At 36.6% G+C, this 26,128-nt stretch overlaps 1 protein-coding gene across 16 annotated transcripts in view; it reads right to left on the bottom strand.

Annotated features, from left to right (window-relative positions):
• Positions 1 to 26,128, bottom strand: part of ADAM22 (ADAM metallopeptidase domain 22) — a 221,715-nt gene that overhangs the window by 40,086 nt on the left and 155,501 nt on the right. For all 16 annotated transcript variants that reach the window (XM_059171028.1, XM_059171030.1, XM_059171033.1 and 13 more), the window contains exons 9-20: positions 22,452 to 22,526; positions 20,772 to 20,843; positions 19,779 to 19,945; positions 18,177 to 18,261; positions 17,078 to 17,168; positions 15,812 to 15,863; positions 11,887 to 11,986; positions 9,295 to 9,366; positions 8,976 to 9,068; positions 6,066 to 6,146; positions 3,266 to 3,316; positions 2,980 to 3,043 (exon numbers count right to left, since the gene is read on the bottom strand). In XM_059171028.1, the coding sequence (XP_059027011.1) occupies positions 2,980 to 3,043; positions 3,266 to 3,316; positions 6,066 to 6,146; positions 8,976 to 9,068; positions 9,295 to 9,366; positions 11,887 to 11,986; positions 15,812 to 15,863; positions 17,078 to 17,168; positions 18,177 to 18,261; positions 19,779 to 19,945; positions 20,772 to 20,843; positions 22,452 to 22,526 (1,003 nt within the window). The remainder of the gene's footprint in view (positions 1 to 2,979; positions 3,044 to 3,265; positions 3,317 to 6,065; positions 6,147 to 8,975; positions 9,069 to 9,294; positions 9,367 to 11,886; positions 11,987 to 15,811; positions 15,864 to 17,077; positions 17,169 to 18,176; positions 18,262 to 19,778; positions 19,946 to 20,771; positions 20,844 to 22,451; positions 22,527 to 26,128) is intronic.

The following is a 26,128-nucleotide window of genomic DNA, read 5'->3' as shown; positions in this document are numbered from 1 at the left end:
ATCCCAAAAACTGTACCCATGGTTCTCAAGAGTTGTCCTTTACCACAAATACCCACGACTCAGCTACACTCCTCATGACTGCTCACTGGAAATCTGGAAAACAGATCTATGTAGATCTGGGATCGGATTGAGGTTTCAAGAACAACACTCCTCAGAATATGGCCAATAAGGAGGGGAAGATGCTACCAAATTGTTCCCAGAATAAACACTCCACATTTTAATCTCTGTGCCAAATGTAAGGTACAAATTTCTTACTTGGCAACTTCTATTAATCATAATGACAAGTTTATTAAAATAACTACACACTATAATTAAAGATTCAAGAAACAGGAGTATAATTTCTCATCTTGTTTACTAATTCTCAACAAATATTAAAAAACAATTTTATTCTGTCTTTAGACAAGCTTGAATTCATGCTAAAGCCAAGATAGACAAATAACATTTTAAGCTACATCAGCAAATTTGTCAGGACTTTGTTTTGACTAAAGCCAAGGATGGTTGATGGAACTGTCCAGGAGTTAGAGCAAAATGACTTCTACAAATTAATCAAAAGACAACTGTTTGTGTATATTTTTTTTTAAAAAATCACGTTAAAAAATAATCAGGGTTTTTTTTTCCTACTTCTTGCTGTAAGCCAAGTGGGGGAAACAAAACTGTATCTCTTTGTTCAAAGTACAAACCTGTATTTCTGTATTTTCCCCCATTCTCCAATTACTCAGAAGAAGACATACACCTGCCCTCTCAGAGAAAATGTAGCCACGATTTGTGATAATTAAAGATTATCTTTATAGCTTACTTCCTAATACAAACTGTCTTCTGAAAGAGTTTAAAGCAGAAATTCCTTCCAAAAAAATATATGACACAATATTTAAATATACATTTAAACAGAAATATAATTTAAATAATATATTTTAGATATAAATATTATATATTTCCCTCCAAATGTCTGACAAGCTTTGAAAGCAGTAACATTAGAATTTTCTTCTGATGTGCACACCTACCTCAGCAGAAGGTCCCCTATAATTAGGAAAACCAGCTAGATTTCAAGAGAGAGAGTTGAGGAAGAAAAAGCAACTCTAGATAAGCTGCTACAGTACGAGGCCAAGGATGCCCTTCCTAGGGTCCATGCCCATCCCATATGGTTGTACAGATTTAGCTTAAGGACATTCAGCTAAGAGAAGTGTAAGTGGATCTGAAATCCGGGTTTGCTCTATTCTCCAGGCTGCACATGCTTCATTTGTTGGGCAGCAAAGGCACTTTCTTTCTTGTCCAAAGGTACAACTGGTGGGTCCCCAGTGTTGGGTTCCCCAATAATGGGTCCATGGTCAAAGGAGCGAGACTGATACAAAGCGAAGGTCAAGCAAAGCTTTATTTCGCACCAAGCATCAAGAATCAAACCAACCGGTCCGGCCGCCCCTTACAGAGAGGGTGATCCCTCCCCGCCTCAAAGACTAACTTTTATAGAGCAAAGACACGTGGTTGAGCCTGGCCACACACAGGTGGCCAATGAGATTGCAACACACATAGAAAGCTGCACAGTCATCTTAGGTCACACACAGGTGGCCAATTGAACTATATAATTCACCCCATAGTAGCTATTTGAACTAGCCTATCACCTTGGTCAGAATTGGTGCCCAAAAGGTGGCCAAAAGGTGGGGCCCACACTCCTTGGTAGCTAGGGAGACAGAATGCCTGCCCCACTGATTGGATGTTTCCACCCGCCCAACTCATCCCTACATCTGGGCTCTGTTATCTCTACCTGACCTGACCCACGCTTGTATTTGGGCTTTGTTATCAGGAACAGGTTTCCCTACTTGCTTTTAAGTAAGTTCCCTGGGGGTGGGGGCAGCGTCAATTTAAGTTTTACCGCATAAACAACAAAACTGCAGTTCCACAGAGGTGGGGCCTGCTCTGGCTAAATAGGCCCTTACACAACCAACTAACCAAGTGTCTTCACAAAAATGCTTTTCTCTAATTCCACAAAAGTGCTCCAACTCCATTTGTTTCCCAGAATCGATAGTCTCTCATGGTTTGTCTCCCTCTCTGATTTCTCCCCCCTTCAGTTTTCCCTCCCTTCCCCATATGGTCCTCCAGGCTATCTCTTAAGTTCCACTTAGGAGTGAAATCGTATGATAATTGTTTTTCTCTGCTTGACTTATTTCACTTAGCATAATACCTTCCAGTTCCATCCATGTGGATGCAAATCATGGGTATTCATCCTTTCTGATGGCTGAGTAATAGTCCACTGTACAAATGGACCACATCTTTATCCATCTGTCTGTTGAAGGACAGCTCGGCTCCTTCCACAGTTTGGTTGTGGACATTGCTGTTCTGAACACTGGGGTGCATGTGCCCCTTGTTTTCACTACATCAGTATCTTTGGGGTAAATACCCAGTAGTGCAATTGCTGGGTTGCAGGGCAGCTCTACTTTTTTCTTTTTTTTTAAGATTTTATTTATTTATTTGACAGAGAGAGACCACAAGTAAGCAGAGAGGCAGGCGGAGAGAGAGAGAAGGAAGCAGGCTCCCCACTGAGCAGAGAACCATTGTGGGGCTCGATCCCAGGAGCCTGAGATCATGACCTGAGCTGAAGGCAGAGGCTTTAACACACTGAGCCACCCAGGGCAGCTCTACTTTTAACATCTTGCGGAACCTCCATACTGTTTTCCAGGGTGGAGGGACGGGAGAGCCGGGTGATGGGGACTGAGGAAGGCACATGTCATAATGAGCATTGGCTGTTATAGGCAACCCATAAATCATTGATCGAAAATTAATAATGTATTATACAGTAGCTAACTGAACATAATAATAAAAGAAATTACATATCAAAAATATTTTTTTTAAAGTGCCCCTACTAAGACCTTCAGTGTCTTTGAGAATCCCCCCAGTCATAAAGTGGTTGAAAATTTACTTCCATCTCAGATGTCCTTTGACCTGATATCATACTTTGAAAAGGATCAAGCCACGCTATTTACTTACTTTGCCCCCAGATGTATTTGCATTGCCTATCCCTGGTTTTACATCTTCCTCCAAAGCAAATCCCCTAAAATGGAAAAGCAAACCTATTAACGATGCAATGTCTGCTTTGCTGGATCACTGAAAAAAAGAAAATATGACTGGGAGAACTAGTAGATGAGCATTATAAACCTTTTATCTTCAGAACTGATTACAAAACATTTAAACTGGTTTTCCTATTTTGGTAAGATTCAGTATTTCTTTCATGCTGGCACACATGAAAGGTTTAGGTAAAGATGAAGTAACCTACCTGAACACCATCACATGAATATCCATCCATTTTATGAATATTTGGGGCACACTAGGAAATGAAAACAGAACAATGAACCAAATGCACAGCAAAATATCCAGCTAAGCTAATCCCTGTAATGTTTTCTTTCTCTCTTTTTTTAAAATAAAAGTCTGATAGTATGGCTAAGTCTCTTAAAACATCTGAAAATAAAAACAAAAGAGATCAAGAGGAAACAAAAGGAAATACAACAATTAGTGCACTTTCCCCTAAAAATATGGATCTCTCAGAGGCAAAAAGTTGATCACCCATTAGAAAATAAAAAGAATGGACAGCCAACCCTAACATTTCAGAGCATCTTGCTTTATAAAGATACACTGTTCTTCAGAGCAAGAAAAACAAGAGCACAAAACAAAAGCAAGGAGGATGCCAACATAAATGGATAAATAACCAGCCTCCTCTTTTTTACCATGAGAAGCTCTACGGCCCTTACTCTTAAAATGCCTCCTGAGCAGAAGTCCACCTTGGGCACATTAGAAAAAAAACATGCTTTATAGCCCTGCTTTTCCCTTGTAGCAACTGCAGAAAATTGCAAAGCATTCTTAATAAACAGTATTTCAAAATTTATTATACATTGTTTTATTTTTATAATAATTATATACTCACTTGAGGAAAGTTAGGAAATGTAAAAAAAAAAAAAAAGAAAAAGAAAGAAAGACAAAGTTTCTCATGTTCCTACCACCCAAGACAATAATTTTTTATATTTTGGTATATTTTTTCCTCCACCTTTTTCTATAAAATTTGATTTTTCAAGTATGGGTATATGATCAAGTTACAGACAACATTTTATATCCTGCTTCTTCCCTTTACTTTTTCATCACATGAATTTTTCAGGTCGTAACAGGCTTGTTTGTAGGTATCATCCTTAATAGCTATAATATCCTGCACTGAGCTAACAAACCATGTAACCAATGTACTACAATACTCACTTCCAACTATCTCCAGTTTATGCTGTTACAACTAATTCAACAAGAGCATCTTTGTACATCATCTCTGGATTTTGGAATCTGTTTTAAAACTCCTGCTTATGATATAATCACATTCCAAAGAAGTCGCTCTAATATACTTTCCTTCCAGGAACACAAGGTAATCATTCATCATATCCTCATCATCACTAAGTGTTAGCTCAGAAAAACAATGCTAATTAGACGGTAAGAAAAGAAAATACTTTCACATGAAAGATCTCTAGTCTCTTAGGATGACTACCTTTAAAGCAAAACATTCTTATGATTAATGCAGGTATACCACTACTGAATCCCTCTTCTCTAAAAGAAAAACATGTAGGCTGTCCTTGCTTTGCATAGTTCCAATACACACAAATGCCATGGTTTTGTGAAATGACATCAGTACCCCAACAACACAGTTGCAATTTCAGTTACCACAGTGTATTAACTGTGAGTAATGGCACACAGCACGCAGTTTGCTACTAGCCCTTCAGTCCATGATCACTAGGTATCTAACAGTTACTAATCATGGTCAGTGACTCATCTTGTCACTTCTTGCAAAGTCTGCCAGTGACTGATCACTATCCGTGTTCATTTAGTCCACCAACAACAAAGGTGTAGGTGTGTTGCCTCTCTCTGTCTCTGGGTAATAGCACGTGACATTTTATAAAACTGGATAATCATAAGAGGGAATTGGCCAGCAAAGATAAAAATGCAGGAAAGGAAAGAAATGAAAAATGATGACCTTAGAAGTGAAATTCAAATCAAACGTAAATTGAGTCACAGCAAAAAAAATCACTGACTGGGCATGTTGATACTGCTATTTGGCAAAAACAAAAAACAAAAAACAAAAAACACCTCACATTCACACCGTCACATCTCTTGGAGATATTTCATGACATTGAAAATGCAAAGGATAAAATGTTGAAAGCTGATCCAACTTAGAAGGGAGTCAATTCAATACGGCATAGAGAAGATGCTTACTATGGGTCCTGAGGTTTGTGGCCAGAAGGCATGTACAGCCCAAACTACTCCTGATGAGGATTTTACAAAGAAAAAAAACTTGTAATTCTCAATGTTTCTGTTTTCAGTATGCGAAATAAATCTGTTCATTTTTTCATTTCCCTATTCGCTTAAAACCAAGAGTCAGAGAGGTTTTAATAGGCTGACAACATTTTTTAAAGAGCACAGAACAATTATAATTTTTCGCATTGATTATCAAGAAGCCCTTACATGATTTCAGCTTGCACAGTCATTGTTATGGCCTTGCACTACCCTGCAGTCTGAGGACTGCCTGTGTATATAATGACCACGTGAAACCTATGAGCCCTCACCAAAGTTTATCAGTTTCCCCATCTTCTCCATTCCCAACCACATGACATTAAATTCAAGAGCAGTTATTAATGGGTGAGGTCATGCAGTATTCTCAGAATAAAAGTGTCAAAACCTAAGAACAGACTCCAACTCAGAACTCAGGGCTCTGTGGGTCTCTCTGCTTTGACTGGCTCCGATTTCCACCAACCGGAGAGAAAATAGGACAAAAAGCAATGCCTCCCACTCTCTACTCAAAACAAAAACAAAACAGTTAAGGCACACAAGCAGTCTGAGGTTACTTGAACACTGAGACAAAATGATGCTGCACTTTTGCTCAAACTTTGATTACTGAAGCTGAAATCCCTGAGAATAAAGAGAGAATGAGAACTGATGTGAAAAAGACATGACATCGTGTCCCTTCACGTTTTGCCTCAGGGCGCCAGTGCAACATAGCTACCCCTGCTCTTTCCCGTCAGGTTTAGAGTAATGATTCTGTAAATTACCTGACTTGAATTTCCTGAGCACGTTTCACGAATATCGCAATCGTTTACTGCTTCTCGGCACACGGTCCCCATGGGCTGAAACTAAAATGAACAAAAATCGATGTGCAAAATTGCCAAAGAAATCTCTTGTGGTATCATCCCCAAAAAACCCAAAATGACTATTTTCGGATAGGAATATTGCAAGTAATTTTAAGATGGTAGTCTCTGGAAACCACATGACTGAAGGAAATGTTCATTTAATTGTGTATGAAATCATCTGCGTAGTCATCACACAGAAGTCTTGAGATGTCTGCTAAAATAGGATCGGTCTGGAAGATCCATCTCCCCAGAAGGACAAGTCTTTCCAAGTTCTAGTAATTCTTCCTCCCAAAAAAGGTTTTGGATTTTCACTTTACTCTTCATTCTTACTGGCACATTCATCCTTTTACTCTCTTTTATCTCAACTGCCAAGAGTCTGAACGTTACATTCTAGGCTGAATTGCAAAAGTTAGATTTCCTGGCAAAGCAATTTCCTCCCATATGGTCCTTTATCTCCTGCTTCATTACAGGTCTAAGGCATGGTCTTTTATTCTCGTCTAATGTTTCTATTATTTGTACCTGCACATGGGAGGGTTTTTTTCTCTTTTCTTTTTTCTCTTGCCTAATTTCAACTACCTCAAATATTCCTTGTAAGTGTAGGAGTTACAAATAAATTTTTTAAAAGATTTTATCTATTTATTTATCACAAGTAGGCAGAGAGGCAGGCAGAGAGAGAGGGGGAAGCAGGCTCCCCGCTGAGCAGAGAGCCTGATGCAGGGCTCAATCCCAGGACCCTGAGACCATGACCTGAGCTGAAGGCAGAGGCTTAGCCCACTGAGCCACCCAGGCGTGCCTCTCAGTGTATTTTTCTATTCCCCCTCTTTCATTTCACTATCCTGCCTCTGGTTCCTCCAGGAGTTTAGGATGGGGGCAACAACAGGGGGTACAGGATAGAGAAAGTGGTAAAAACCTCTTACTTGACTGGAATTGCTGCAGCTAACTTTGTTTGATAGTTAAAATCATGACATTTTCTTGTCATTCTATTTTCGTGTACTTGTTTCCTGAAATGTTCATACCACAAAAAGCCTAATTCTATCCATCAAAATAAAAGTGGCATTTTACAAGCGGGCAGACCTAAAACATCAAAGATTAAAAATAAATGATTGGGGACCCTTCTGATACAGGCAGAGAGGCTGAGAGACTAAACAGATGATGCAAATGAAGTCTTAAAATGTCTGTTGTGTATTCGATTTAATCCTCCTTTTTAATTTTTTTTTAAAAAGCTTTCATTTATTTATTTCACAGAGAGACAAAGATTTTATCTATTTATTTGACAGATAGAGATCACAAGTAGGCAGAGAGGCAGGCAGAGATAGAGGAGGAAGCAGGCTCCCCGCTGAGCAGAGAGCCTAATGCGAGGCTCCATCCCAGGACCCTGGGATCATGACCTGAGCTGAAGGCAGAGGCTTAACCTACTGAGCCACCCAGATGCACCTAATCCTTCCTTTTCAGAGAGTGCTTTCAGAGATCTCGCCAGTGCCTTGCTTGTCTTAAAAAGTTGCCAGAGACACAGCAGTAAAGGAGAAACAACAGAGACTGCTGCCAGATCTGGGATGACACGTCACATCTATTCCTTAATAGCTGAACGAGCATATGCAGGTTATACCACTTCCATGAGACCGGGATTGCTCAGTTGGAAAAAAGGGTAATGGTGCCTCTCCCAAACGTGTGGTGGCGTCATCATCCATGACAGTCGTCTCAATCAGCAGGGATTTTGCTCCTGAGGGGACACTGGGCAATGTCTGGAAATATTTTTGGTTGTCACGACTGGGAGGGGTGGTGCTTGTATCTAGTGGGTAGAAGTCAGGGATTTTCTAAATAATTTAACAATACACAAGACACACCCTCAAAATGAAACAAGCATCCAGCCAAAAATGTCAACACTGCCAGGACTGAGAAAACCAGATACATGATGAGATAAATCAGAAGTGCTCAGCACAATCTCTGGCACTCAGTAGACATTGACTATGATAGATTCATATCCCACTCTCCCTTAACGCATTAGACTAAAGACAGTCAGTCCATCAGCAAATAATCAGTAAGAGAGTGTTGTGCATATTTATTTATTCATTCAACAAATATTTAATAAGAACTTGTCCCAATTACTGGGTAAGTCACAGGCACTAACCCCCTGAAGTGTACATACGGACATGGATCCTACACTTCACAATAGCTAATGTAGAACCTTGTGCCAGATTTTATATGAGAAGAGAAAAAAGAGATTTATTTATTTGAAAAAGGTAAGCCTCAAATAACTTTTAGTCATGATGTTAAGGCTTAAATATGTGGGGACAGGTATGGGATGCTATTAGGAGGATGAAAACCATGTGCCTAAAGGTGCATTCTAAAACCTCATGCATGGTAATACCTGTAACATGTTATCAAGTCTAAAAGTTTAGCTTCTACTCCTTCAACAACTAATGCAAGAAATTACACCAAGAAGAGCAGCAAAAAAGGAAGAATCTGTTGAATATCCACTTGGCTTTAAAAGAAATGTGCATGCTCCTCAGGTAAGCGGTAATGAGAAGACGAGCTGGGGATATTAACCAAGTTCAGGACCCAGCTCTCTTGACTTACTTGGGACAAGACCCGCTCTCTGACTTACTTGGGACAAGACCCTGGGCAACCATTTACCCAGTGCTCGCCTTAGTGTTCTCAACTGTCAGGGATTAAAAAAAAAAAGTAATACACTTCACAAGATTTTGTGAGCATCCTGTGAAGCACCTGGCAACTCAGTCTTAATATGTTACACACTACTATTGTTATTACAGCATATTTGCCTAACCTTACGGAGTTAATCAAATACGTAGTCATTACTCAACATTTATTTACCTTGCACTTTTTACAACAAAGACCATCACTGCATTGAGAGTCCTGAGTCAAGGTGCATTTCTTACAACACTCTGCTCCTTCAAGGACACACTCCTAAGGAATAGAAATAGTTTCAAAACATCAGAAAATGGGGTCATTTTCTAAAACTACTAGGATATATTTTTTAAATAAATGTATAGCCCCCCCAATAATAATCTTTCTTTCATATATCCTATGAAATTTCCAGACATAACAATAGTTCTGTATGTTTCAGTGAGTGGACCTGGAATGACCTTGAATAACCTAAAAAAAAAAAAAATCAAAACACCCAGAGACTTACTGCGGGGGTCCCACAATCACACTCCTCTCCGGTTTCAATGAAGCCATTGCCACACTCAGGAGGATCAAGAAGCTGTGAGATGAAACCAAAAAGGGAACTAAAATATGCACAAATCAAGATCAAAGACCATATAAAAAACCATGAACACCACAACTACATATCTGATATACCTGTCAGTCATTTCCAAGTATATTTTTCTTTTTCTGCAAAGGTGTAACTTTAGAACTTCAGAACTGGGAACTTGAGAACAAAAGTGTGTACTTTTCTTTCCATTTCAGATTTAACTATATTTACATATGTAATATGCATATGGATTCCAGTAAATGCCACTGAAATAAAAGATGATCTGACCATTGACTGAACCCATGCCAAACTGATTTGAAATTTCATTTCAAGCAGGAAGCAAGGGATTTGGAGACAAAAAGTGTGGGTTCAAATCTTGGCTCAGGTACTTAGCTTGGGCAAAGGCTTGTCATCTCAGAGCCTAGGAGCTTTAATATTTAAAGCAAAAATAATAATAATATTAGCTTCCCATCTACATCACAAACTGCTGCGAGGCTCAAGTTCAGTCATCTGTGAAAGCTCTTTAGCAACTATATATCCTTGTGAGATAGCAAGCTATTTCTTAGACTATTAGGAAAACACAAAAATTAATAAATCCACTGATTTATTTAACATAAAATATAGCTTCTCCAATTAACACAGTTTTACGGAACACAGTAATAATAACTGGCCCCAGAGATGGAAACAACATTTTAAGACTATTTTTTAAAAATTTTATTTATTTATTTTGACAGAGAGAGATCACAAGTAGGCAGAGAGGCAGGCAGAGAGAGAAGGGGAAGCAGGCTCCTGCTGAGCAGAGAGCCTGATGCGGGGCTCGATCCCATGACCCTGAGATCATGACCTGAGCCGAAGGCAGAGGCTTAACTGACTGAACCACCCAGGCACTCCAAGACTATTTTATTTTTTATCTCTCCATCATTTCCATTATCTTTTGAGCATAACTTATCTTACGGTGATAGGTAAAATTAGTAAGTAGCTGCTATATCCCAGTTATATAATATTCATTCAGAAGTTCATCAAAGTTTACATAAGATAGAATGGAATGGAACACACACCTATCAACAGACACACATCCCAAAACACACTTTCTTAACTAACTAGAAGGGGGAAATAACAATAAAAAAAAAAAAAAAAAAAGCAGCAGCAATGACAACAACAAAATTCCCACCCGATTTCGAATATTCTCTCCTCTCCTACAAAATAATCAATACACCGCTAGATTCTGTTTTCAGCTGAAAGGGATCATAATTAATGAGACAGCTTTGAAAGCCAAAACTAAAACTCATCCAGGTAAAAAAATCCACTTATTCTTTTACTCGGAGCCCAGAATAAGCTGTTATTTTCATAAAGAGACTTCAGCTGTTTTTCATTTATAGCAGCAGGGAGTTAGTTCAAATGTCCCTTCTGAAACTTCTGCAAAGAGTCTTCAAAATTGTCACTTTGCTCTTCAAAGCAATGTGATACACTTCCTAAATTCTACTGGAATAGACAGAGAATGAGACTAGATAAATGAGGATAAAGGCAATGCCACACACCACTGTGGTGCCCAGAAGCACGGAACAGTTCACATAATAAACAAGAACAAAGCATTCTGCCTTAACATGCAGGCTTTCAAATGCACGAGGAAGACCTGCTTTCAAGTCAGTAACGAGAGTTTGCTCTGCAAATTGGAAAGTCCTATGACAAAGTCTAAGCACACGAAGAGTTTTTTCCTTTTCTGCTTTAAGCAGCCTTGGGTTTCATACTGAGAAGTAATACTAATTTTAATCATATTGCTTATCCTAAAAGGCAGTGGTGCGGAGTAATGAGGGGGAGAAATGCCCCCTTTCTATCATTATGAGTTGTGGTTACATATACAAACAAACAAAAAAAACGAACCAAGAGAATGAAAGAGAAAGGCAAGTCAAACCATCTTTGCAAGCTAATCATTTTTTGGAAAACACAGTATTATTTCTACCTGCTTTTTATTCCCATCACAATAGCTCAAAAAGCTGGGGTGCCTGGGTGGCTCAGGCGCTTGAGCATTCGACTCTTGACTTCAGCTCAGGTCAGGATCCTGGGATGCTGGGATGGAGCCCAGTGCCAAGCTCCGTGCTCAGCAAGGAGTCAGCTTGAGATTCTCTTCCCTTCTCCTGGTGCCCTTCCCCCAACTTGTTTTAAAGCTGCCTTTATTATTATTTTTTAAGATTTTATTTATTTATTTGACAGAGAGAGGGACAGCGAGAGAGGGTACAAAAGCAGGGGGAGTGGGAGAGAAAACCAGCCTTCTGGCTGAGCAGGGAGCCTGATGCAGGGCTGGACCCCAGGACCCTGGGATCATGACCTGAGCTGAAGGCAGATGCTCAATGACTGAGCCACCCAGGCGCCCCTAAAGCTGACTCACAATGCAGATATTTTGCATAACTAGCATATGGACATATAAGCCAAGCTGTAAAGCTTTCTTTTTGTAAGAGCCAAGGGCTAGAAATTTACATTTATAATACCTCAGAAAGATCAATAACTAATAACTCTAATCACACTTAGTACCTTAGAAGGTTTGTTGAAAAGGCAGGCACCACCTCCACTATTCAGAAAGTCATGATACTCTTCAATATTACACTTGGTGAACTTTTTAGGAAGATAATACCTGTAAGAAAAGCATTAACTGGGTGTAACTTAAGTCTGCCTTATCTGTATGCTAGTCTTGAACATTGTTAAAATTGTAACATTATTCTTAAAAGTGATAGAATAAATTCCACTATGTCAGCATTTGTTTTAAATCCATAAGACTTTGATTCTACCAGTGTATTTCTAAATTCTTCACTTGGTGACTAATAGTAGCAATGGGCCATTCATTATTAGCATATACGTTCAAAAGAAACACACGCATATCTGTATTTTTAATCAAAGAGCATAGGAATAATGAGTTTTTCTTAAATATAAAAACTGGATCCAAACTGCAGGACATTTTATAAAATAACTGATTTATAATCTACGAATGTGTCAAAGTCATGAAAGTCAAAGAAAAACTGAGGAACTGTTTCAGACTGAAGGAAGGTAAAAGACATAAAATTAAATGTGATGCTTGATTCTGAAGCATCTGTTAATGGCATTTCTGAAATACAGAGCTAATCCTGAGTGAGAGCTAAGAAGTAGATCATTCTATTGGTTGCATTGTGGTTTTATAGGAGGATGCACTTGTTTCTAGGCAATGCACACTGAGGGGTTTGGGATAGGGTACCAAGCTAGCAACTGATGATTCAGAGGACGAAAAGGTTCTCTGTTACTATTCCTGCAACTTTTCTTAAGTTTAAGATTATGTTAAAAAAAAAAAAAAAGTATAACAAAAACAAAGAAAAAATAATAAAGGAGCAGAAGAAAAGCAGTTTGGCAATATGTATTAAGAACCTTCAAAATGGGAAATATCCTTGAATCTAGTAATTCTACTTCAAGAATTTTTTCTTGAGGAAATGACTACCTATATATACAAAGTAATTTACAGTAGCATGATTTGTAATAGCAAATGCTATGAAAATCATGTAAATGTTTAGAAGAAAACTGTTAACTGTGATATATTAATAAAACAGAATACCAGTGAATTATTAATAATCATAGTATTGAAAAATACTCAGAAATGCTGACTATATAATGCTCACTACAAAATAAATAATGATATATACAAGATCCAAAGCTTATAAAAGAATAATAAAAATGGAAAAAAAATACTGATTAGTAGTACTTTAAAAAGGAAAATTTTAAGGACAAAAATTGAATTTTCTGTGTTTTTCAAAAATTGTTTTACATTGAGCTTTTATAAAAGATAACGAGGAGTTTTTATAAAATCTCTCCCACCAGCCTTTATGTACTATGTGCACTTATATCCCTACTTCTTTCTAGCACAGGGGCTAATGCTTTGTGAATCAATGAACAGAATTTACAGTGATTATTCACCCTAAGCTAATTTCTCAAGTGTTTCATGCCAAATAAAGGTATTCTCGGCTTACAATAATCTGACTTATTTCACTTCCTTCATTTCATCTGCCTTCTTTCTTTCTATATGTCAACAATAGGAATTTGTGGATTGCTCTTGCTTTCACTGTGTCACACACACTTCTTTATGGCGACCTGTATCAAATAAGATGACTAAGTGCCAAGGCTCTTTGAACACCTGAAAGCAGAAATCTCCCTAGGCTCTTCAAGAAAACTTCTTTTTTGCAGGATAATGTATCTATTATATTCAATGCTTTCTCAAAATTTTAATCTTTATACCTTTAAGTAGGGCTGGTATTAATTTCAATGTGCTTTTCTATGTGCTTTCCAACATGTAGCAGTACGCAGAGACTTCACAAAGTAGAAATGAGAGGGTAAGTGCCCCCAGGAAAATCACATCGATAATTAGTACTGTTACATGGTGTGTGACATAGCTCAAATGACATAGAGCATCACGCCAGGCAATGTTTTCTTTAAAAAGTTTTTCTCCTGCACACACCTATTTGATGTAAGAGCAGTTCCAATGCAAGAGCTATGTACATTTCTGATTTTGCTACACATTACACTTAGTCTAGGTAGATGGCCTATAAAATTTTGTTTTTAATAATTAAGCAGAGTAATCGAACATAACATATTACGTAACTTTCAAAAGACAAGAACCACTAGCTTGGAATTTAGTAAGTATTAGAAAATTACAACTATGGAAAAAGACGTTTACTGTTCCCTTTTATTACTAAACATGAAGTCCAAAGATATTTTGAAAAATATTTTAATACATGTTTCCAGATACATTCCCTCTATCATTTATCTTCCTTATTATGTATTTCTTAGAGGAGTTCAAAATGCAAATATCAATAAATATTTATTGAAAATCAAGTGTGTCAAGGGATTATGGTGTGAGGTCAAACAGAAGTATGTACTAGTGTAAGATGTAATCGTCAAAAATTTACAACTAATTGGTGAGGCAAAGCACAAGGACTATATGGAATTAAATGACAATGTAGGTGTTAAAATTATAACAAATCTCAAATGGCTAGAAACATGGTTGGAGAGAAATGAGAATACCAAATGAAAAGAATGTATCAAAGGAATCAAAGGAGGTTGGAAATTAATGTACATTCATGGTGAGCAAATTTTTAAGAAGCTTAAAATCCATGTAGGATTATGGCTAGAAAATCAAAAAACCTGGAAACCCCTGTCTTACTATCATAATAAGCAAACCAACCATCCACAGCAGTGGAAAATGAAGTTATAAATGAGCCTGAAGAAAGATTATGCATATCCAAGTACTGAAGGAAGAACTCCAAACCTAATTCTTCAGATAACAGAGACTCAATAAAATTTCAGAGCAGGAAAATGGTATGATTCATGTGCATGAAGAGGAGAATGGAGGAATTTGTGCTGTATACATTCAAAGACCAGAGCTGTGTATTAACAGCATGGATAAATCTTACAAACATAAAGATCAAAAAAAGCAAATCACAGAAGACTACATATGGTATGACTCACATAAACTAAAAACATGCAAAGCAATGCTATGTATTACTTCAACATACACATATGAACAATAAAAGTATTAAAAGGGACTTGTGACTAATTTGAACCAAGTTCAAGACACAGTGACTTTGGCTGGGGTTGGGGAGCAACAAGAGAGAACACAGGGGGATTTAACTACGTAAGTGGTATTTTTTTTAGGCCGAGTGATGGTATATACAAGGTTTCACTCTTCTACTCTTTATGTCTTTTCAATGATGATGGAAATGAAGTTCAGGAGGGAGAGAGGGAAGCTGAAAGTTGTTTGGATGTCTGGAATGTCATTAACACAATAAAAGCTCAAGATAATACAAGTTGAGGGTAAGGAGTAGTGATGAGTGTGGCATGAAAGGAATGGTTGTACAATTTACTAAGAAAAAATAAATACAAGATTGGACCCTGATAGTGTGTGAAGGGTACAGAAAACCTTTTGGGAGCAGAGAGGAAATAGATCTCTTCCCCACTCCTTGCTCAGTGACATACTACTGGTAGCTTGAAATCAGCCCCTGTAGGAGTATTTACATCACAAAAATCAGAGCAAGCTAAAAATCCAGGCTCTTTTCTTGTTTTTGATTTTGAGAATCAGTTTACCAGCACACTACTGTTTACAACCTATTTAACTGGAATTGAAGAGACAAAAGAAAAAACAATTAGTAGGTAAGCCATGAAGAAAAAGCTGTCCCTCTCCTCTTACTTTTCTAGCCTAGATGAAAGGCTAACAAAGTCTTTGGTCTTCCATTTTAACTGATCACAATTGTTTTCATAAATAAGAGATGATTTTGTGAAAACATTTTATAATACAGAGCCACTGAGGAAATCTACGGCCCATTTTCTTTTTCATGTCAGTGGTGAGGTTCCATGCACTAAGTTGTTGGTGTCATGTTCCGAAGGAGACAGCAGCACAGCAGGGAAAGGGAAAGGGAATTATTTGCAAATAGAAGTGGCTCACCCAGTGTCTCCCATTATGCATCCGGACCAAGTATCCTCACATTTACACTCACCTAAGGGAAAAGGAATACACATGCCTTTTTACAAAGTGAAAACAGACGCATTAGAGTGGTCTATTTTTGAAAAGTATATCTTCACTTTATTCCTTAAATACCTTTTAAAAAGTAATACCTGCTTTCTAATTTTCCTTATACTTAAAGTTTTGCATGCAATGCATAATAACAAAAAATCGACTTTGACTACATCAAGATTATGTAATTTTTACTAAAATAAAATCTTGATATTTAAACAAGTGGCCTTATTTCTAAAGCACTCATTGAAATGCTTTAAAATGGCTTAACAACCCAATACCAATGAAACAGCATCATTACAGGATTCTGGTTTCACAGTCCCTTATGGGAATCCTTAGGATTTCTTGTCCAGTTTTAAAACCTCTGCACCAAAGCTGCTGGTAGAAGGCAGTACAATGTATTGTTTAAGCAGAAAGGCTTAAAATACCTGGGCTCAAAATGTGGACTTGCCACTTACGTATATGAGTAATCTTGGAGACATTACCCTTTTAACATCCAGTCACTTTATTCTGTAAACTGGAGCTAATGATGGTTATCTTGAGGATTAAATGAGTATCTAGATGTAGATAATACTAGTATTTGATTTTCTGTCTTATAACAGGCTTCAGAAATGGTAAAAGTTATTAGTCAAATAAATAATATTTATATTTGTTATTAAAATATTAAGATAAACAGGATTCCTATCAACTTTACTCCAAATACATGATGTTTGACTATTCCTGGTGAATTAACATTACCTACTTGGGAAAATATATTCTTGCAAGATGCTAATCCTAGCATAGTTTATCAGGTCCATATTTTACTGAGCCCGTTAGCAGCCAAGTTCTCCTTTGTGGCCATAGTAAGAGAGTTTTAAATAAACCATAATAAAACGGTATGCCTTGAACCTACAAGCCTAAGATTCTGTACTGACCATTTAAAATTATGAAACTGAGCTTATTTTGTCCTTTTTTAGGTTAAATTCAACAATGAATTTTTCATCACATAGCTTTAAATGTTTATTACACATGGAGAAATTTTCATCTGCAGGACAAACACCTTGAAACATTTTTGAAGAAAATACTGTATGCCCCAGCTGTTTATCTTATACTACCACCCAAACTCTTTTGATCAAACAACTGAATTTAAAATCTCATTCTCCAAAACACTTATAGAGAGTGCATTTTAAATACAACTAAAGCACAGGGTAAACTTACCACTTGCCAACTTTCTTTTGTCTGAGATAATACCAATGTTATGGGCTAATGACTGGGCGAGTGTAACAGCCATTAAATCAGTTTTCCCAAACTGAAAAACAAGAGCAAAAACAAAATACATGTAAATGAGAATTATTTTTTTATTTAAGATGGCCAGAGAAAAATGTCACGATATAATTGGAATCAACTAATTTCTAAGCATCCTAATTAGCAGAGGTTAAACATACAGTAGATAAAGCTAAACAATGGAGCATTTATCAAAAGCTGAAAGAAATAAACCCATGTTTGATTCAATCTTATAAGGAAGACTAGAAGCCAGCGAATCACCACCTTTTGGGCTTAGAAACTTAAGTTTAATTCTGAGTACAAATTTCATCAGTGGCATATCTGAAAAACTTAATACTTGTATATACTTCAGTCCGTCTTTTAAATATTAATAAATGTGTACATTATTTGGAACTTATTCATTTCTGTGCATCCACTTGCATGCCCGAAATTTTCCCAAATTAAATAGAATGTGGCTTCAGAAAACAAACAGTATGAGTAACAGGAAGTGGGAATGATCTGTGATCTAAAGAAACTTGAGATCTAAAGATATTTTCTTCAATATGTAGATTCAAGTAGTTTTCTTCTAGATCATTTCCATGAGACTTAGGGCCTCAGGGGTAAAAAGAACTCTTCGAAAAATTTAATCTATTTTTCCTCCAAAAATCTGCCAAATATTGAAGAAGGAAGAAAATTTTCAGTTGGGTTGTTAGGCAATAAGTTAATGTTCCATGAATTACTCAATTCTCCAGGAAATCAGCCAAAGTAATAGGGCCTTATTTTCAATAAAAATAAAAGTAAAGATTTTATCTATATAATCTTTAAATAGCTAAATTTGGAGATTATACTAGTAGAACATGAAAAAAATGATCAAATATTATCTTCCATTATTTTCCTATTCTCTGTCCTCTGGTCATTTATAGCAACCATATTGGTTGTAAATAAAATAACCTAACACCTAGAGAATATGGAATATGAGAAACTATCTCTTAAATATTAGGAAAACATTTTCAGCCATCATACCACTTTGTATTGTACAGATGTTCACACCTACTTCATTCACGCCTCCTCCTTTCAGCAACGAGCAAATCCCACCAATATAAGCCGCCCCGCTCCGGCTACTCTCAAATTGACTTCCCCTTTTAGAAAAGGAAATGAAAAATGCTTACTGTTCAGAGTTCCAAGTATCACTGTACCTCTCATTATTAATTTACCACACTTATTTTCTCAATGCAAATACATTCCTATTTTGTATATTCCTGAGGTAAAGGGAGGAATGTGAATACTGTTTACACACGGAACTGAACAAAAGAGTTTCTGAGAGGGATGTTTCCCCTCATGAGCAATAATACCTTCAACAGAACTATACTGGTTTAAAAAAAATCACTAACACGGTGTACTCTGAGAAAGGATACAAAATCACTTCTGTGGTATTTCTGATCCAAATGCCCAACTTGAATCTCTTAACGGGAAAACATCAGACATCCCCACAATGGGGAACACTCTGTAACATAACTGACCTACACTCTTCAAAAATGTTAAACCCAAAATAAACCAAGAAAGGCAGAGGAAATGTCCCAAATTAAAGGAGACAGAAGAGACAGGAGACAGGACAATTAAATGTGATGCATGACCTTGTGTTAGATCCTGAATGGGGGGAGGGAATTAGCTATCAAAGACATTATTCAGATAGTTGGAGAAACCTGAATATAGGTTACTTAAAAGTATGGTATCTTGTTACATTTTCTAGTTTTAATAATTTAAATATAAATTTTAATAAAATTTAATCGATAAAAATTTAATAATTTACTACAGTGATATCAGAGAATGTCTTTATCTTTAGGGAATATACATGTATTTAGTAATGAAGGCCCAGTAAGTGCGTATCTCCAACTTGCTCTCAAATGGTTCAGGGGAAAAAAAAAAAATCGATGGATAAATGGATGAAAGGGAAAAAAGGAAGGGAGGGACGGAAAAGGGAAGAAGGAAAGAAGGAAGAAAATCATAAGCAAATGGGGCAAAATGTAAATAATTAATGAATCTGGGTAAAGAGCATATATTTCCTTGTAGTATTCCTGCAACATTTCTATAAATGTGAAATTGTGTAAAATGTAAAAGTTACACAAAAATACACTCTTTTACTTCCATTTATAACTTTCTTCAACAGATCTTACTTTATAAAATAGTGTTTTTTAAATGCTATAATATATAGTTTGCTATTATATCAAATACGCATTTTACCTCAAAAAAAAAAATGAAATTGAGAAAAAATTAAAAACAAACTCCAGAAATACTAAGGTCTCACCTTAGAACCAAAGCAAAGGGAACGCTAACATTTAAAATACAGAAACTTTAAATATAATTAATCTGTGAAGAATATTCTTTATGAGTATTAACAATAATTTTACTCAATAAATGTTCTGCTTAAAGCTCTTGAAAAGTAAATAAAAATATACATACAATAATAAAATAACTCAAAACTAAACTTTTTACACTTTCATGACAACTCCTAACAACCTGCACTTTAAAAATCCTTTCAAACATATTGCCATGTCAAATCTTACTTTCATTATACAGGAGAAAGGATACATCTCAGGCTCAAGTAATAGAGCATTTATCAGGGAACCAAAAAAAGCAATAAATCAAAGTTACGTACGAAAAAAGGTGAACTGCATCACTCTTCTCTTTGATAAAATCCCTCCTGTATTTCATAAACTCACGGAGGGTGATCAGTGGATTTTCAGATATGGCAAACTTGTTGTCCGCTGCCCAGGTTTCCATGGCAACCAATACTATCCTAGTCTTCAGTTGGTCTTTATATATCTGGTATATTAACAAAAGAAACACACTAGTTATACATGTAGTAAAGTCAAATGATTTATGAACAGGACTATAAAACTCCTTTTTTGCAAAATCCTGGGTTTTAGTTAAAGGTAAAAAACTCTATTGTCTTTAAGGGAGATAATTATTTCTCTAATTCACATGCATTTTCCTTGAGTTACAGAGAGTCAAACTCTTTACAACTAAAACCCAAAGAAGAATGCACTAGTTAGAAACAAAAGAACACTTTTTGACAAACGTTTGCAACCTTTTTCAAGGATCTCTCCAAGTCTGTTTTTTGGGACCCTGGAGAAAGATTTCATGCATTCCTGGGTTTCCCAGGCAAAGAACGGAACAACAAAGACTCCCCTGGGATATAATTTCTATGTAACCTGACTGGCCCCAATTAAACTCATGGAGAAGCTACCTACAGTGCCTTCTCAAGAAAAGATTCATAAAGTAAATATAGTGGGATTACTAGTGCATGATTAGTACACAAACAGGCACTCTCTTGAAAATAGCACAACTGCCTATACTGTTTCTCCAATGTTGGAAGTACTCTGTTAGTACTAGGACTCAACTTTTTATTTTTCAATGTGAAAAACATAAGGCGAAATTTCAAGCATCAATCCACGGGTAACTTTTTCATCTTCCCAGTCAGAGATCAAAATCAATCAAGTCCACGGCAAAATAACGTAAGGGACTTATGGGACACCTTGCCTGATGCTCAATTCAGAGCACCAAAAGTACAAGAACCATATTGTACATTCTGTTAGCAATCAGGAGATGACATTCCTCTATGGCAATACTGAATCGAGTTGATACTTACTAAATCCGCCATGTTCACCACAGATTTCGCATATGTATTAGTATGTACAACTGAAAGCCGATGTTTTTTAAACTGAAAACAAAAGAAACAAACAAAAGTGAAGGGTTTCCAAATAAGCACCTTGTCAAAGAAAACGCGGTGTAACGGAAACATCTCTTTGGCTTTCTATAAAAAAATTATAACTGTTAAGAACTAGTTCTTTATATGCTGTGTAGTCTGAAGCAAGGCTCTTAAAATTTTGAGGCCTCAGTTTACTCAAAGGTGAGATGAAGTAAAAATACCTATTCCATTCATTTCACAAGTTTATTTTTAACACAGAATAGTTATTGAAAATGAAAAAACATATTAAAGTTATCTATGAATTACAAGACATGCAAATACAAGTAGGGTGGATAGCCAGAAAGTGTATGTGAACACTGCTATAACTTTAAAAACTCACTAGTTCTACGAGAATTAATCAGTAAAGGAGAAGAAAGCCCTACAATAAGGGTCACAAAGAGGTAGCTTAAAGCTAGATATGGCTCACATAAACCTTTTATTTGGCCTCAGTAGTGTTTTAAAAACCAGGAAATACCATGTAACACCTGGTTTTTGGCTTCACTTAAAATTAGCATCCTCCCATGGTGAAAACAAGCAAGTACTGAGAGGCAACCACTCCCATTAGTAAGGCCAGGTATCTTTCTTTTGCCACAGGCCTCACTCCTCCCTATTGTTTCCAAATCTGGCTTACTTCATTTGTGTTATCTACTTATAGATCTCTATAGACATCTGAATGTGTGCTATTCTAAAAAGTTGAAATTATATGTTCTTACAACTTATTCTGATCATATAAAAATCTCAGGAAACAGTAACATTCACTGACTTCAAAAAGGTTAGAAAGATAAAACTTAGTTCTAGCCTGAACAAAGAAGAAAAACTCAATCTGGATTTTATTAGTTGTAGTAGTAGTAGTAGTAGCAAGAATAGATGATCAATGTTTGCTTAATCATATGCAAATGACATATTTTCCCTCAACTAAATCACTCAAGTAAATTAAAATGCACTTAAACCTGAAATTAAGTAAAATTCAGCAAAGTGCTTCACTGAACATGTTTAGTTCAAAACTGTGGTTATATAGAGCAATTAACATTACAACTCACTGCTGTGCTGTAAATGTAAGCCACTGCCTACAACATGCCCATGAACTGAAAATACATACTCTTGGTCAAAATAAATGACTCAGCAAGAAGGAAGTCTTTCCAGATTCCTATCCTAAAATCTTCACTGCTTGCCTATATAAGCATTTCCATATGGTTTGCTGCATAGCAAGCCAGAAACTGAAAAACTCCTTTCCTTTTATTAGGATAAAGTTGTACACTGCAAACTACAGTGTCATATTACTGGTGCCTTGCTGATTTCCTCAATATACAAATATTCATTAAGCAAATCCAAAGGGTTGACTAATTTTAAGTCAAAGAAATATTTCTGGAATGTCACAAAGTACTCCTAGTCATTTCCACCTAAGAATGTTTCCAATTTAGAGGTTGTTACTGGCTAACAAAATGCATCGAGATACACAAATGTCTTTTCCAAGTTAAAATTTTCTGGGTTTCTTGTTTCTTCTAAACATATTTCTGCACCCACCAGTTTTACCCCTTGGCCCAGACAAGTTCAACCAACAGACGGTTCAGCAAATCCTACCATCAGATGATCGTTGACAATCATCAGCTCAATATATTTGGTTTCCTCCTCCACATTACGAGGATGTCGACGAAGCTGCAATATGGTAAAAGAAATAGCACCTAAATAAGCCCTCTGAACTTGGCTGTGGAAAACCAAAAAATATGTTACACATTATGTTGCATACAACCACTTTTCTACTGTTTTGTGAATTTGACTTTTTTTTTCTTGTTTCCACATATAAGTGATACCATGCGGTATTTATCTTTTTTGTCTGGCTTCTTTCATTTAGCACAATGCCTTCCAGGTTCATCCATGTTGTCAAAAATGGTAGGATCTCCTTCTTTTTCAAGGCTGAATGAAACTCCACTATATATATGTGTGTATATATATGTATATAAAACATTTTCTTGATCCAGCCATTCACTCATGGACAGCAACATTGATAACACTGTCTTATATAATTGAAATTTGCGGACAGAACTTAAATGTTTTCACTAAGGGGGGAAAAAAGGTAAATATGTGAGGTGACAGATACATTAATTAATTCAATGGAGATGTTCTTTTCACTATATATATATAAAATCATCCCATTGTATACTTCAAGTATTTAACAATTTTGTCAATTAATTATACTTCAATAAGGCTGAAAAAAGTGTTTTAATTTAAAAAAAACTAAAACATGTGAGAGAAATAAACAACATTTCCACTTTTATCTCTTCAAAATTTGCCTCATTTTTGTCAATTTTACTCAGTTTTTGAACAGGTAATAAATTCATATAAGTCAAAGATTGAATAAAGAACTATAAAGAAGTTCAGGACTGAAGTCTTCCTCTCACTTCTGTTCCCTATCTATCTAGTTGCTAACTTTTTTCCCCACAATGGGTTTAGCACAGAAATAACGGAAATAGTTATGCATATAAAATCAAATATAACATATATTTGATTTAATACTTCTATTTATTTCACTAGCTTTTGCATCAGGCAACTTTCATTCACCCAGTGTACCTTGGAGATTGTAACACATGAAATACATTCTTTCTGGTTTAATTCAAGCTTCTGAGGATCTCTGAGAGGATACAGGGGGTGTCTAATGGACACTTCTATCCTATAATATCCAAATCTGGGATTGAGAATGCCCTTTCTTCCTCTGGTACAGTTCAAGGGAACCCCAAATGATATAAGAGCTTTGTTCAAATAGTTTTGAGAACTTCCAGGCAGTTTTTCATTATCTATTACAGCTATATTATATCTGTCTGTTCAACAATGATTTTCTCCACCTTCAAAATCACAATCAGTGGATGCTACTGGTAGGACACTAAGGCAGCTATACGCAGTTATTCTATAACACAGTCTTTAACAAGAGCTGTAAAATGGACGTATTCCATAATGCCATACTTATCATATGATCTCACTTGTATGTGGAATTTAAGAAACAAAACAGAGGATCATAAGGGAAGGGAGGGAAAAAGTAAACAAGAGGAAATCAGAGAGGGAGACAAACCATGAGAAACTCTTAACCATAGGAAACAAACTGAGGTTTGCTGGGGGGAGGGAGTTGGGGGATGGGATATCTGGGTACTGGACATTAAGGAAGGCACGTGATTTAATGAACACTTGGTATTATGTAAGACCGATGAATCACTGACTTCTACCTCTGAAACCAATAATACATTAGATATTAATTAACTGAACTTAAAAATTTTTTTTAAATAAATAAATGAAATTTTAAATAAATAAAAAATTTTAAGAAGTTTGTATTTATTTATTTGAAAGAGAAAGAAAAAAACATAAGCAGAAGGAGGGGCAGATGGAGAGGGAGAAGCAGACTCCCCACTGAGCAGGGAGCCTGATGAGCTCCTGATGAGCCCTGTGCAGGCTCCATTCCAGGACCCTGGGATCACGACCTAAACTGAAGGCAGACTCTCGACTGACTGAGCTACCCAGGTGCCCCCCATTAAAAAATTTGAGAAGAAAAAATAAAATTATCCTATCCTCTTATCTCATAATTCATGAAAATAAACATTATTTCAAATTAAATCTTGTGGGCAATCGTCATTTACTTAACTGGGCCTCAATATATACATATATCCACAAAATACATAAAGTTTGTGGTAGCAATTCATGGAACACAAAGCCTTCTGAGAGGCAGAACTATATAAAGCATAATGGTTATGAACACTTCTCTGAGACTAGACTTTCTAGGTCAGAAACTGAACTCCACCATTATTACCTTGGGCAAGGTTCTTAAGCTTCTTACACCTCAATGTCCTTAGTAGTAAAATGGCGATAATAATAATACTACCTTCCTCATAAGATTTTAAGAGGATTAAGTGTGTTAATATGATTGAAATTCTTAGAACACAACCAGGCACAGGCACCTGTGCCTCAATAAAACAAACAAACAAAAACCAGTTATTATTCACGTTAGAAATGTGCCTATAAAGTTATTTTATTTCATACTTATTAAACATATTTTAAACAGAAGATTAACTGGTTTCTTACTAGAAATCTTACTAGAGATCCATTTCTCTCATCTGGTGTTTTTTATGCCAAACACACACACATAATACATGATATCTTAATTTTAGTAAGTAGAGTTCTCGCTCCTTTTCTTTTCTGAATGTACTGGATACACTATGTTACATTAGTCCCAGGTGTAGGACGTAAGTGATTCAACTTCTCCATACAATATGCTGTGCTCACCGCAAGGGTAGTTGACATCTGTCGCGAGACAACACTATTACAATATCACTGATTATTCCCAGTGCTGTGCCCTTTACCCCCACGACTTTCTCATTCCCCACCTGGAAGCCTAAGTCTCCCACTGTCCTTCAGCCATGTTGCCCATCCTTCTACTCACTTCCCTCTGGCAACCACCTGTTTATTCTCTACACCTACATGTCTGATTCTGCTTTTTGTTTGTTTGTTTACTCATGTATGTTTTAGACTCCACAAATGAGGGAACTGATACGGAATTCTGATGATTGGAGTTCTTATTCCACCTCAACCATTTCCCAGCTTTATGGTTTTGGTCATTTTCACATTTCAAAGACATCATTTCTCCCCCCTCTGTGAAAGGGGGTTGACAGTACCTACTTCATGTGATGTAAAGCATGATACAAGGACTTACTATTTTTGCTAAGTCCAAGATCCACTGAATGTTTATAAAGCAGACATCCTGAGTTTATAACCCAGACTGCAGCATAGCTGAAGTGTGACAATAGCATTTTGTGGCTTTAAAACCTGATGGATTGGGCACCTGGGTGGCTCAGTGGGTTAAAGACTCTGCTTTCGGCTCAGGTCATGATCTCAGGGTCCTGGGATCGAGTCCTGCATTGGGCTCTCTGCATAGCAGGGAGCCTGCTTCTCCGTCTCGCTCTGCCTGCCTCTCTGCCTACTTGTGATCTCTGTCTGTCAAATAAATAAATAAAATCTTTAAAAAAAAAAAAAAAAAACTGATGGATTCCCTCTTAAGGGGGTATTTTTACAAGTAGACTCCATGACGTGATACAACCTAGGCAAGAAAAGAGGCCTATGATAGAAAGAACTGGAGATGCCATAGCTGGGGCCATAATCCATCTGTTTGATGAAAAACCACATTATCAACACTATCTTGAGTCCTTTTTGAGTCTATGAAACAACATGGCCTCCTTCCACTATTCCTATAGATCTGTCACCTTACTGTTCACCACACC

The sequence above is a fragment of the Mustela lutreola genome, chromosome 4 (genome assembly GCF_030435805.1).
Source record: "Mustela lutreola isolate mMusLut2 chromosome 4, mMusLut2.pri, whole genome shotgun sequence".
Classification (NCBI taxonomy): Eukaryota; Metazoa; Chordata; class Mammalia; order Carnivora; family Mustelidae; genus Mustela; species Mustela lutreola.
This window is presented reverse-complemented; position numbering and strand designations above follow the sequence as displayed.